Below are 12,733 nucleotides of genomic sequence, written 5' to 3' on the forward strand. Positions count from 1 at the left end.
CATATTTATATATAGCTGATTTCCACGAGGGGCGTCACACAAATAATACAATGTAGTATAAGTACTTTAAAAAAAGATAGAGTTAAAAATGTAAAATACATAAACGTATTTGACACGTGTGGCACAGCATCTTCCACTAGTTTACTGCTATTTCTCGTTTAAAGCAGTTTAAAGTATCTGCCGATTTAGCTGCAGGTGAAAGGTTGTTCCATAGCATGGCGCCGCTGTACTTAAAACTTCTTCTTAGATATTCCGTTCTGGGTTTTGGAAGAATTAAATCCTTTTCACTACTTCTAAGATTATAAGTATTTTGTTTCACACTCTTTTTACAGAAAGATTCTTTTAGACTTGAGGCGGCGTAGCCATTTAACACTTTGTACATAAATACAGCCTTGGATTTTTCCCTTCTATTTTCGAGTGTTTCCCAGGACAAGGACAAGGTATTAAGAATATCTATAGTGACCTTTCATCGTAGGTGGCGCTAGTTATTACCCTTGCTGCGCGGGACTGAAATTTCTGCAGTTTATCTTGGAGCAATTTGCCGCAGTTTGACCACAAGGTAGAACAATAGTCAAAATGCGGCTGGATCAGTGCTTTATAAATAGTTTGTAACGTATTGGTGTTGACGTACGGTTTAGCGCGCTTTATAGCTCCGATACCAGAACTTGCTTTCTTGCATATTTTATCAATATGTTTTACCCAACTTAGATTTTCATCAATTTCTACTCCTAAACTTTCAAAAGAATGAATTGGTACTGGTTTGTCGTCAAAAATTACAGCATTTTCACCAACCTTATTTTTAAGGTTATACGATGATCCAATAAACATCAATTTGGTTTTAGTTGGGTGGTGTTGTAACTTCTTTTTGAAAAGCCAACTATGCAAGTTTTTTAAGTCCTCATTTAGATTTTGGACAAGAGTATCATAGTCATGTGATGATGCGGAAATTACAGTATCGTCAGCATAAAGACAGGGAGTTGTAGATTTTAGGCACTTTGGCATATCATTAATATATAATAAAAATAGCAACGGGCCAAGGATTGAGCCCTGTGGAATTCCACATATTATTTGTTTAGGTGACGAAACCTGACTATTGACAAGGCACACTTATTCTCTCTTTGTTAAATAAGATTCAAACCATTTTAGCTCAGCCCCATGGATTCCAAATTGCGTTTTCATCTTTTTTAGTAAAATAGAGTGATCAATTGAATCAAAAGCTTTTCTGATATCAAGAAAAACAACGCCATTTAGCATGCCATTGTCCATATTCTCTAACCATTGATCGCACATGGTTGAGTGATTTAGCCGGAAACCTGATTGATGTTTGGAGAGCAAGAGATTTTGAGATAAATGGTCATATAACTGATCAAAAATTTCCTTCTCAAATATCTTACTTATTATCGGTAGAATTGAGATAGGTAAGTAATTGTCACACTTTTGTCTGTTTTCAGATTTAAAAATTGGTGTTATCCTAGCCATTTTCCATGCATCAATAATATTTTCCATGCGTCATTCGCCTTTTAATGTCAATTCCAATGCAGGTTTTTACTGAATAACTTGTATAATATATTTGTAGTATTAATAGACGGAGAAAGACGGAGAAACGAACTAATAGACGTACCTGCCGTATCTAAATGAATACGTTTCCTCCCAACGTATACTATCAGTTACTTTATGACCAGACCCTTATATCACTCTGGAAATCTCTCAAATCAGCTCCTAGCTTTATATATAGTATTGCTAGTGTCGCTTTAATCAAGCTGACGATGTCTTATTTTATTCTATTCTATGCTTATTTTATATGTTGTTATGCTATAGAGAAACAAATGGTTATTTTACAAAGAAATTTCTGTCAATTATTTTTTGTTGTAATAACACTGACCTCTGAACTGATATGTAAACGCTTCCTCAAAGACTTAACCTCACTTGACATCGTTTTGACCATGGTTCTTAATTCTGCGTTTTCTCTTTCAAGCTCATTCTCCATTTTCTGAAGTTGCGACGAACTCTTGTTTTTCTTCTTGCTGATATCACCCTTATGCGTTTCTCTATCCTTACTTAGGGACTCGTTTTCTTCAAACAAAATTTTTACCCAGGATTTCAAATATTCAATCGCAACTTCGTTTTTCTGTTCATTAAGAGCAGCTTCTTCCGCCGGTTCGCGGACACAAGTCCTGCACCAGGTTGTCGCTACAGGACGTCTTTCTTTGCCTTCAGAGGAAGCTTCACCCGCAGGAATAGTTTTTTCATTTACAAATGAAGCTACATCACTGCAAGGTTCCTCAATTCTCTTCTTAGACGCCAGGACAACAGCTTGACCAGGGTCGGTGTCTTCCTCGACGGGCCTTTTTCTGCTATTAGGATTCACAATCACGAGAGGATGAGATATTTCTGGAACAACAGCGTGGGTGCATTCGTATGCCTGGCTGAGCGGAGAGATTGCATTGTTTTGAAGACTGGACTCCATGGTAGAATGGCCAGCGATGCAAGTAGGCCTCGGTCCAAGGCCTTCAGCTGCCGTATCGAACTGTTTGATATTGCACGGTGAACAATTTGATAACGCGTCTGAATTAGTGGTGCCCATCACGATACCAAATCTGTTGATACGTTCGAGAGTTCCTGTGTTGGGTTCTAAAACCATATTGTCAATTGTAGTTTCAGTGTGGAAAGAGTTCATATTTGACTCTGCTGACATTGTTGTCAGGTTCATAAAATTTTCATGGAAGACTTGATCAGGCTCTTCCATAGTACCGAGAAGGTTCTCAGTGGACGATAGAATTTCCTCTGGAATTTCGTCCAGAATTTTTTGTACTACAGCAGGGTTTAGAAGTAAGAAATCTTCACCCCAGGAGTTTTCAGTGGGCGATAATGATCCACTTAAATGCGACACTTCATGTGTTGCAGCGTGGTTTTCAACTGAGAAATCTTCAGTATCATAGGATGCATAATCCAAACGATCATTCAAATTTAAGACATCTCGATATTTATCTGCAAAAAAATTCATATTGTCATGCAGCTGCATACAGGATGAGCTGCTATAGTTTTTGTACAAAAAAGTTCGATTCGTTTTCCCGCTAGAATAAGATCATTGTGATCCTGTAAGTAACCTCACTCCATTCTTGGAGAGGGTCTCTCCTCGTTTTTGTTTTATTTGCTTTACTAATAACTTCGCTTTTTGTTTTATATCTGAGACTCAGAACAAGATGTAGTAGCGTCACCAGCTTGGCTCCGAGAATTGCTATTATTAATATTCTACCAGCACCATCTTGCTGAAAATGCGCATCTCGATTTGATAAAGTCCCAAAAGTGCCACACAGTCGTTTGTAACAAATTCCCTTCCTGGAGAAAAATATCCCGAAATAACCACCGTAGCTTTTAAAAGACAAACTGTTTTTTGTTAATAAAGCCCTTCCTTTTTCACTCCTCCATTCTTGTTTTCTTGCCAGCAGCGTTACCTGCAACAAAATTTACTACAATCAGAAAACGACTACGATGGGTATTGCAACAGTGGTCGTCTGTCACAAAAACATCACATGGCAAAGTTCCACGAAGATTCACAAAGAGTTTGTCTGTAATTTAGTATTTCATCCGATCGACTCAAGTAAAGGTTACACATCGAGCCGGAGGGTGACAATGATTGCCGAGGTTAATTGTTTTTATGCTTCAACAAATTTGCTTTTGATTAGAATGATTTACTTAATTAGAATAATGCACAAATAACAAATTCAAAAAAAAAAGCTAGGTATTTTTCCAAAATACATGGTACTCTACTTGCCAACTCAGCCGCTAGTAAATCGACTTTGTATTATTGAGGCAATAACCAGTGGCCAGGTTTACAGAATTGAGAAAAAAGCTATTGTATCACCTGCAAGCCTACATATTGACGAATTATCACCAACTAAGAATCAATTCTGATTTCAGACAATTATGGATATTATGCAATTTTATTTATGCACGAAAGAAAACAAACACAAATAATCCAACTTCTTCAACCACAGCATCTTCATTACCTCCACCTTCAAGTTGTTAATCTCCTCCATCATCAGTTTATCTGATTCCAAATCCAACATCTTCTCCATCGTCTTCAAATCCTTCATTACATCCATGTTATTAGTAAGTATCACAGACACGCCCACAGGGAGAATAGACTGATTCTAAAAATAGGGATTAGTGTATAATTGTTGTTGACAAAATATATACCTATATGGTATATTGGCAAACACTATACCTTCCATCTCTGTTTTCACAAAAGATTAACCATTTTAAAGATTGATAATTCTTTCCACAATGATGACATTAATACAATGATATTTTATAGATGCAAACATTTGTCAACACTGAATCATAGCTACGAGGAGTGCAATATTGCATTTGAAACAACAGTGGAGTAAAAACTTTCTATAATGATGGTCTCTGCGTGGTCTCATGTTTGAAGAATGAAGAAAAAATAGCTGAATTAGGCAAATAAAGTTACACATTTCATCGTGTCTGTTTGAAAAATGATCTGAAAGCTTGCCAACAGTCTTTGTTCCATGTTTTGCTCGCATTTAAGGTGGACACAATGCATTATTTTCATATAAATGAAGCAATCATTCAATGTCATGGTGAAGCAATCATTCAGTGTCATGCTGTCATGCTGTCATCCAGTATTAGACAAATAGTATTACATCTTTATCAGGTGATGCTCTTTCAGTCAAATTAATCAACTTAGAATAAAAAATTATGTGATTTTCTTCAGGTACCTCTTCGGAGCAGTTAAGGCAAGGCTCGCATTCATAAGACATCACTGCAGTACACGCCTGATTCTTCAAAAGAAATAAAGTGTAATAAGTTATATAGACATGTTAAAATTAGTTATAATGTATATGTCTGCAGTCTGTTTGAAAAATTATAAAAATTAGGCGAGCAGTATGGATTGTTGAAACCTCACAAAAAACTCTAGATTGCAGGATTCTGATCTTCGTACATAAACCATCCAAACTTGAATTGATACCAGCCTCGTGCCCAGGCGCTTTAAATAACTCAATTATAGGCACACAAATAAAAAAATAAATATATACAATTTATATAGTGCATGTTCAGTCCTCTTTAGCCAATGCTATTAACGCCTGAAGGATACTTTCATCCCTTTTCTTCTGTGCTTCTAATTCTTCCCTACGAATCTCGATCTCCCTTCGTTTCATTTCCAGCTCTTGTTTTTTAATTTTGTTGTTACACTCGTTGTTTCACATTTCGTTGTTTTGTTGTTGTTTTTTAATTTTGTTGTTGTTACTTCGGGAATGAAGAACCGTCCAGTCGACACTACTGGTTACTAGAAAGGTTTCGAATGAACAGCTTTCCAAGACCTTCGCTAGTCTCATGTTTCGTGGCAAAGTGAACGCAGCTCTACGTTTGTTGGATGAACAATCATCTGGTGGAGTTCTTCCTCTTAATGACGCTGTGTACAAGGACCTCTTGCAGAAACATCCACCTGCACAACCTGAGGATCATTCCGTCATGATTGATGGTGAAATTCCGTATGTCGATCCATCGTTATTCGCCAATATTGACGAGGCAGCCATAGCAAAAGCAGCATTGCTGCTGGTCCTTCAGGTCTTGACGCACTTGGATGGCGGTATATTTTGGTGTCTCGCAACTATGGAGATGCTGGCAAAGACCTACGATCGGCAAAAGCGTTAATGGCGAAAACACTAGCAACCCATGCAGAAGGTCGTTATTGGAGCAGATCAGACCACCAGCTTAGAGGCCTTCTTATCGTGTCGCTTAATACCTCTGGACAAGAACCCTGGCGTCAGACCGATTGGGATTGGAGAGGTTCTACGACGGATAATTGGAAAATCAATTGTCTTTGCCATCAAGCCACAAATCATGGATAGCGCAGGAGTCTTACAACTATGTGCAGGACAACAATCTGGCTGCGAGGCTGCTGTTCACGCAATGTCGAAGATTTTTGAAGAAGAAGAAACAGATGCTATCTTACGGGTGGATGCCACCAATGCGTTTAATTCCATCAACCGCAAGATCATGTTACATAACATTCAGCACATTTGTCCCGCAATGGCTGTTTATACGTTCAACTGTTATGTAACAGCTTCAAGATTGTTCGTACAATCATGCAGCCATGATTGTTCGTTCGTGCAGCCATGCTGTATACGCCGTTGCCATTACTCCACTCCTGCTCATGATTAAATCTGATGAAGCTAGTGATGTAAGGCATGCATGTTGCGTACGCGGATGACCTTAGTGGTGCATGTAAGCTAATGCAACTGCGTGCCTGGTGGGAGAAGATTGCCGTGCATGGTCCTAGTCTTGGTTACTACCCACGAGCTGATAAATTCTGGTTGATTGTGAAGCCACACCTAGAGCAGACTGCCATTGAGATCTTCGCTGGAACTAATGTACGAATTTCAAGTAAAGGGCATAAGTACCTTGGAAGATATCTTGGATCGGATGACGGAAAAGATAAGTATATTAGTTCTTTAGTTAGTAAATGGTGCCAGCAACTTCACGTTTTGAATGAAATTGCCAAATTCCAGCCCAAAGCACCATACACGGCGTTTGTCTCAGGTTTTCGGCACAGATTTACTTACCACATTCGTGCCGTTCCAGATATCAAGACTGCGATGCAGCTTGTTGACGACACCATCAACCTGAAGCTCCTTCCTGCGCTCCTCGATAACCGTAGCTTGTCCATCCATGAGCGACAATTGGTTTCGCTTCCAGCTCGTATGGGAGGTCTTGGTATTCCAATCTTTACTAACATCTGTGATGAAGAACATTTAAACTCCACAACCATCTGTCATTTTCTCTCAAGTAGAATCATCCACCAAATGGTATTCCGTCATGCAGAACATAGAGATTTCATCCACGATCTTCGTCGTGAGATTGCAAAACAACGTCAAGATAGGAACTCGTTGCTGCTACAGAACTTGAGATCGTGAGTGAAGAGCAGATTCGAGCAAATGACTTCGCCCAGTTGAAAGGTTCCTCAGCTTGGCTAACAGCTCCGCCACCAGCTGATGAGGGCTACATCTTGACCAAGCGCGAGTTCTTTGATGCAATCTACATGGCCTTTGAAACGCCTTCCATCTTTCTGCGCCTGTGGAAAATCGTTCACGGTCGATCATGCCCTGTCGCGCCTGAAAAGGGCTTTATCCATCGAGGACATGATGAGATCCGTGATCTACTTGCTACTGCTATCGATGACGTTGCTTACGATGTTTCAATTGAACTTGCCCTTGCTCCTTTGACTGGCGAAGTTCTTCCATCCAGTGCTAACTCAGCCGATGACGCCAGAGTGAAGATTGCTGCGAGAGGTTTCTGGCAGAGATGCGAAAAGGCATTTTTCTATGTAAGGGTGTTTAACCCATACGCCTCAACACATCGACGTCAGACATTGAGCTGCTCGTTCAAAGCCAACGAACGGGAAAAGAAGCGACATTACAACCAACAGATTGTTGAAGTCGAGCATGGCTCCTTCCCGCCAGTCGTCTTCAGCGCCTTTGGCGGATCCGGAAGAGAGACTCAACATTTTCTCTCCTTCCTGGGTGCAAAGCTTGCTGACAAGAAGAATTAGTCTTCGTCTATGGTTGTTAGCTGGTTACGACGAAAGATCGCCTTTGCTTAGTTTTAATGCATGTAATGCATGTTTGATTATTGTAAATTTCCTAGTACTAATAAAGGTATATTTACCGATCTCAAAAAAAATTATAGGCACACTACAGACCTTTACATAGATCAGTAGCTAAGCTGAGTGAGCACCATTGGTGAGCATGCAGGGAACTTTGGTGATACCCAAAGTTGATTCCCTTCTACGCTTATATTCAAAGTCAATACTTACTCCTGTAGTACTATCCACGCAATCCAATAAAAATATGCTCTGAGCAGCGGAAATCAGTATGTACAACGCAATCTGCATCTAAAATGACAAAATTATAAAGCTACTCTCGGTATGTGGAAAATTTTGATGATTCGGTATTGTGTTCACTGAAATAGTTGTTTATAGTCTGTTGACTTGCACTGTATATGAGCATGGGTCATTAAGCTGAATTAGTATACACCCGACTATTGTCTATTACAAATCCTACATTCTGATTGGCTATTCGTGATGGTGAACGTTTGGGAAAAATTCGCTCGCGCGACCGTATAAAATTGAATTAATTAAATTATTTTTCGGTTTTATATGCGGTGTATCGATTATTTTCTCGAAATTGATATATCTAGGTACATGGTGTATACTAAAACAATTAGACAACTCGCCTTCGTTGTCTATGAGCGAATAGTCAACTTCGCCTTTGTTAACTATTCGCTCATAGACAACTCCGACTCGTTGTCTAATTGTTAAATAGTCTGGTTGCACTTTGGTTGCACTCTTTATTTCCTGTATTCAAATCAGTTTTTGTTGATTGCACACAAATAGAAATATTTTATCAAATATTCATATCAACCAGTTTGACATGTTCACGACACTCTAACCCCCATCCCAGCGGGAAACCAGATTTATACTCTATAGTATGGGCACAAATCAAATAGAAAACTAATGCAACACTGCTTCATCAATATCGGACCACATTTCATAAATCAAAATCCAACAAAATGGGTTTCTGTGAACAGACCTTAACAATAATCATTATACTAAGGCTAAGCAGATATAAGTGTGGCGCAGTTTGAGTATATCTGTCATCATATACACGACTTTTTATTGTGCCCCACCCATCTCGTGCACGTCTCTTTAATTAATAACGCTGGAAAGTACCAAAGTAAATAATACCTTTGCGTCGTTAGCGAATCCGTCTTTCAAATGGTATACCAAACGTCGACGAATACAGATAACAGATTTATCTCGCTGGAAATTAGCGTTGGATTATTTAACTCTGTTGAATTAACAAGCAAATTATACACATTTGCTGTCCAAAGCTAGTCTCAATGAAGAAAAGCAATACACTTCTAAACTGTGACGAATACTGCTATTCATAAGGTAATAGTCAGGCTTCTTTATATCATCTCAGAGCGGAAGTGTCTTGCTTGTTGCGGAATTTTATTGCAGCCCAATGCAATAAAGGTTGTAATCGTTGGCCGGAAATAGCCAGTTAAGGTCAGTGCTATATGCCCATATAGAGCTCACAGACATACACGTCACATCATGAACACCATGGACACCTTTTGTGAATGTTAAATAACCGCTGAACCACAAACTAAAGATCATAGTACATATTCTTCCTCAGTGCCTGTGGCTGAACCCAGAGTAATCGCTACTTATCCATAAATTAGTATATGTTCTAGAAGTTACTATCTCAAGCGAAGTGTTGCCTTACGTTACGGTTTTCAATAAGTACGGTCATTTTGCGATGAATATTTGCTGTTATAAATTTGTAATATTTCCTATTCCCAAATTTTGTTAAAATAAAACCCCGACAACCGTTGACACCAGGTAGATGTCAAACCACAGTCTACATGTATCAATGAACATTATGCAATCTTGAAGAACAAGGAGCAATGCTTCCACAAGGAGCAATGCTTGACTTTTTTCTGAACTTGATTCATCAAAGTCACAAAGTGTATTACACACTATAATTGTGCCATCGTGGATATAAACCAGTGACACAGAAATGGGAACGAAATGGCTATATAATTTGACGTTCTTTTGTATTACTGATTAATTACATATCGATTGCGCCGAAAATTAAGCTTCGCGTTTTTGGTCAAAGGAAAACGACAGAGTTGGTCTTTTTAGCTTGATTATTCAAGCAACGTATTGCACTTATCCTTATCATCTTGTTTATATATTTAAATAGTCTTGTTTAATTCTCGCTTGATTCACCTTTTCAATTCGAGTTCCCTTGCGTTAGGTTTACGATATTTGTCTCCGTCATTCTCAGAATCGCTGTCGTCAGACTCGAAGAGATGATAAGTTAATGATAAATAATCATTATCCTGAGCAAGAAACGAACGAAATTTTAGAATAAGGGTGCTAATAATGCAACATAGGAAGGAACACACATCTTCTGTAAACAAGAAGTATTCATTACTAGCTTTCCAACAAGACTTCCAGAGAAATTCGAATGGCTGTTCTCCCGTAGACAATAGTCCTCCCTTCATATACAGGGACCCGGATCTACATTTCGACATATTGTAACTTTGAAACCCGGGTTAACATTCCTTGCCCACCCCACTCCCCTGAAGGGTGAGACTAACTGGACAACTCAAATCTTATACTACCTGTGTTGATTAGTACTTGAAGTAATCATCAATATTAATGGTAGATCTCCACCAGGCCAGCCACGAGTTGTAGGACTTGCTTGCTTTGCCCGTGTAGTCGTGAAGAACCTGGGAACCCATCTGCCAGATCTGCCAGGGGAAAAGAAACGAGCAAGATTGTCAAGACTGGAACACAGTCGTTTGCACTTTACTCAGAGCGCCGTTCAAAAAACTTTTCACTTACGTTTAATATGTCTTGTCGACCGAGATCACCAAACTTCGGACTAAATTAAAAAAATACAAGAAGATCATAACTACGAGAAATATCAAGTAAATTCTAACACTAGGAAAACAAATAATTTTATAGAAGATAAATCCTTAAACCTGACCCTTGATCTTCAATCTTTAAAATATAATCCTATATTCTGATTCTGTTTTCGTTCAATCTCACCTGTTCTTCCATTCGTCCATCTTGTGTCTCTCCCAGGGGTAAGGAACGGTCAAAATGCTTGGGAAAAAGAGAGTTGACAAAAAGCTGGAAACAAGGAAAAGACTCCGTGGCAAGGGAGGAGTGTGGGACTCCGTGGCAAGGGTGTAGGACTCCGTGGCAAGGGAACGCCGGGGTGTCAAAGAGAAGTGTAGAGAAGCATCAAAACAAACCTGGTCAAACAGAAGATGACTCTTTCCAACGGTTTTGATGACCGCTTCATAAACCTCGCGAATCTCATCACCAATATAGAGATTTCTGTCCAGCCACTTCACGGTCGCCGCATCGATCTGAGTTGATTGGAAATGAAGAGTTAAGAAGTTATCGCTTCGTAGAAATGATGTCACTAAAGTTATGAACGTGATAGCTCATTACCTCTCCAATAAGGTCATTATAGACCGTGGGGAAAGTTTTTAATGTCATTTCAGACTAGTTCACTCTGTTTGAGACACGAACATCAGACGTGCGGACGACACTCTGGAATTGGGAAAAGATAAGCGATCAATTCGTTTCTTCCTAGAGCCCTACTTGACTACTTATTGATCCAGTATTACTACACAGGAGGAAACCTAAACTAAACGATCCGTTTACAACTCAGAACTCTATCAGTTTTAAACTGTTCTTTCTAGAGGTCCAGTAAGAATCATCTCTTATTGATCCAGTGTTACTACAATGTTACTACGCATATTTAGAAGCTAGTTAATTCAATATTATTAATTCAACCTTATCTGGTAATCTAGCGAGAGTCGAGACAGTTGCGGGTTGAACAGGTGGTGCGAGAGAGAAAATGTATATATATATAAGACAAATGACATTGAGAACAAGAGATTCATGATAATTCAGCACAAAGCAACTAACATGGACAACATCGTTTTCATCAATATCCTCGTGACAGTTCTTGGGTCGATCACGATTACGTGATTGAAAAAGTTCTAAATTTGTATTTCGAATTATAGAGACTAAAAATTTAAACATGTTATTACACTGTAACACTGGGATACACCTCCATCACCCCAGCAAGCGGCCACTCACCAGGATTAGCTCTAGGTTCGGCTATAAGTACAGTACAATGTGTCCAGGTTTTAAGTTGTGCCTAAAGTGAAACCATTTCTTTCTGACGTTTATAATGACGGAATTATAAATTCCCTACGCCAAATTCCCTACGCCAACGCTTCCAAAACAACTACAACAACTGCTGTACGCGATACCATCTTTAACTGGGTTATAGTCCTAATCAGCATCGCCTAGAACTGCTTTGATCGCTTTTTTCGCACTCTAGATCAATGCTTCGAATACTCCGCCAAAGTGCGGCGCGAGCCGGGTGGGTTAAATTTCCATTCCATCTGTTGGCGAACGATGGTGCCTCATGCGATCTTTTCTTGGTCTCTTTCTCGGTCTGCACCCGTGAAGTTAGTTCCTTTGTCGCTGATCACGTAGCTTGGTGTCCCCCTCCTGGAAACCATTCGGGTAAAGGCATTGATGAAAGAAACACCATCACTAAGTGTACGGCTATTGTAGCTAAGCATGTGAATAAACATAGATAACGCTTCGCCTCCGTCCGTCCCGTCCCTGTCAAGTGAGGAAGGGTCCTCCGTAATCAACTCCAACCTTTTCTAACGCACGTAATGACTCCAATCTGGGTCGGGGAAGAGATGCCAACATCTGGTTTGCCGTCTTCATCGAAAACCGTCGCCGGCATTCGGGACAAGTTTCAATCGTATTTCGAAATTATAAATAGATGTCTATATATTCAATTTTATATAAATTATCTAAGCTTTTATATCTTAGAACTCAGTTTATTAATATCATAATTTCTATCTATTCTTATACTTTTGAGATTTAAAATTCTATACTCTTAATGTAAATACTCATGATGTAAACTCAAATGTTTGTTTTGGGTACTTAAATAAAGACTTTTGAATTGAATAAGTTGATGAATTGGTTCGAGTCTTCTCTGTCGTGCTTTAATTCTCAGTATACGACTTGTTTTTCACTTTCTTAGAAATACAAAAACCTTTCAAAAAGACATGCAGAGATAATATTTGGCCG

The 12,733-nt window shown here is 39.1% G+C and overlaps 1 protein-coding gene and 1 long non-coding RNA gene across 4 annotated transcripts; both read right to left on the reverse strand.

Moving 5' to 3' along the window:
- Positions 1 to 25: 25 nt before the first annotated feature.
- On the reverse strand, positions 26 to 9,189 carry LOC114536157. 3 transcript variants are annotated; one of them, XM_028557506.1, is made up of 5 exons: positions 8,771 to 9,189; positions 7,841 to 7,918; positions 4,743 to 4,805; positions 4,011 to 4,154; positions 26 to 3,455 (listed from the first exon to the last, which is right to left on the reverse strand). In XM_028557506.1, the coding sequence occupies exon 5, from the start codon at positions 3,020 to 3,022 to the stop codon at positions 1,853 to 1,855; it is 1,170 nt and encodes a 389-aa protein (XP_028413307.1). In that variant the 5' UTR covers positions 3,023 to 3,455; positions 4,011 to 4,154; positions 4,743 to 4,805; positions 7,841 to 7,918; positions 8,771 to 9,189; the 3' UTR covers positions 26 to 1,852. The 3 variants fall into 3 exon arrangements, with proteins under 3 accessions (XP_028413307.1, XP_028413310.1, XP_028413308.1); XM_028557509.1 differs by lacking the exon at positions 8,771 to 9,189 and having other exon boundaries at positions 7,841 to 8,011; XM_028557507.1 differs by lacking the exons at positions 4,743 to 4,805; positions 7,841 to 7,918; positions 8,771 to 9,189 and adding an exon at positions 4,229 to 4,407.
- Positions 9,190 to 10,862: 1,673 nt separating this feature from the next.
- On the reverse strand, positions 10,863 to 11,418 carry LOC114536139. The gene is made up of 3 exons (XR_003688400.1): positions 11,408 to 11,418; positions 11,060 to 11,161; positions 10,863 to 10,974 (listed from the first exon to the last, which is right to left on the reverse strand). It is a non-coding gene; the product is annotated as an uncharacterized LOC114536139 (long non-coding RNA).
- Between the last annotated feature and the right edge of the window lie 1,315 nt (positions 11,419 to 12,733).

The sequence above is a fragment of the Dendronephthya gigantea genome, unplaced genomic scaffold, assembly GCF_004324835.1.
Source record: "Dendronephthya gigantea isolate DGI-Jeju-01 unplaced genomic scaffold, DenGig_1.0 000131F, whole genome shotgun sequence".
Taxonomy (NCBI): Eukaryota; Metazoa; Cnidaria; class Anthozoa; order Malacalcyonacea; family Nephtheidae; genus Dendronephthya; species Dendronephthya gigantea.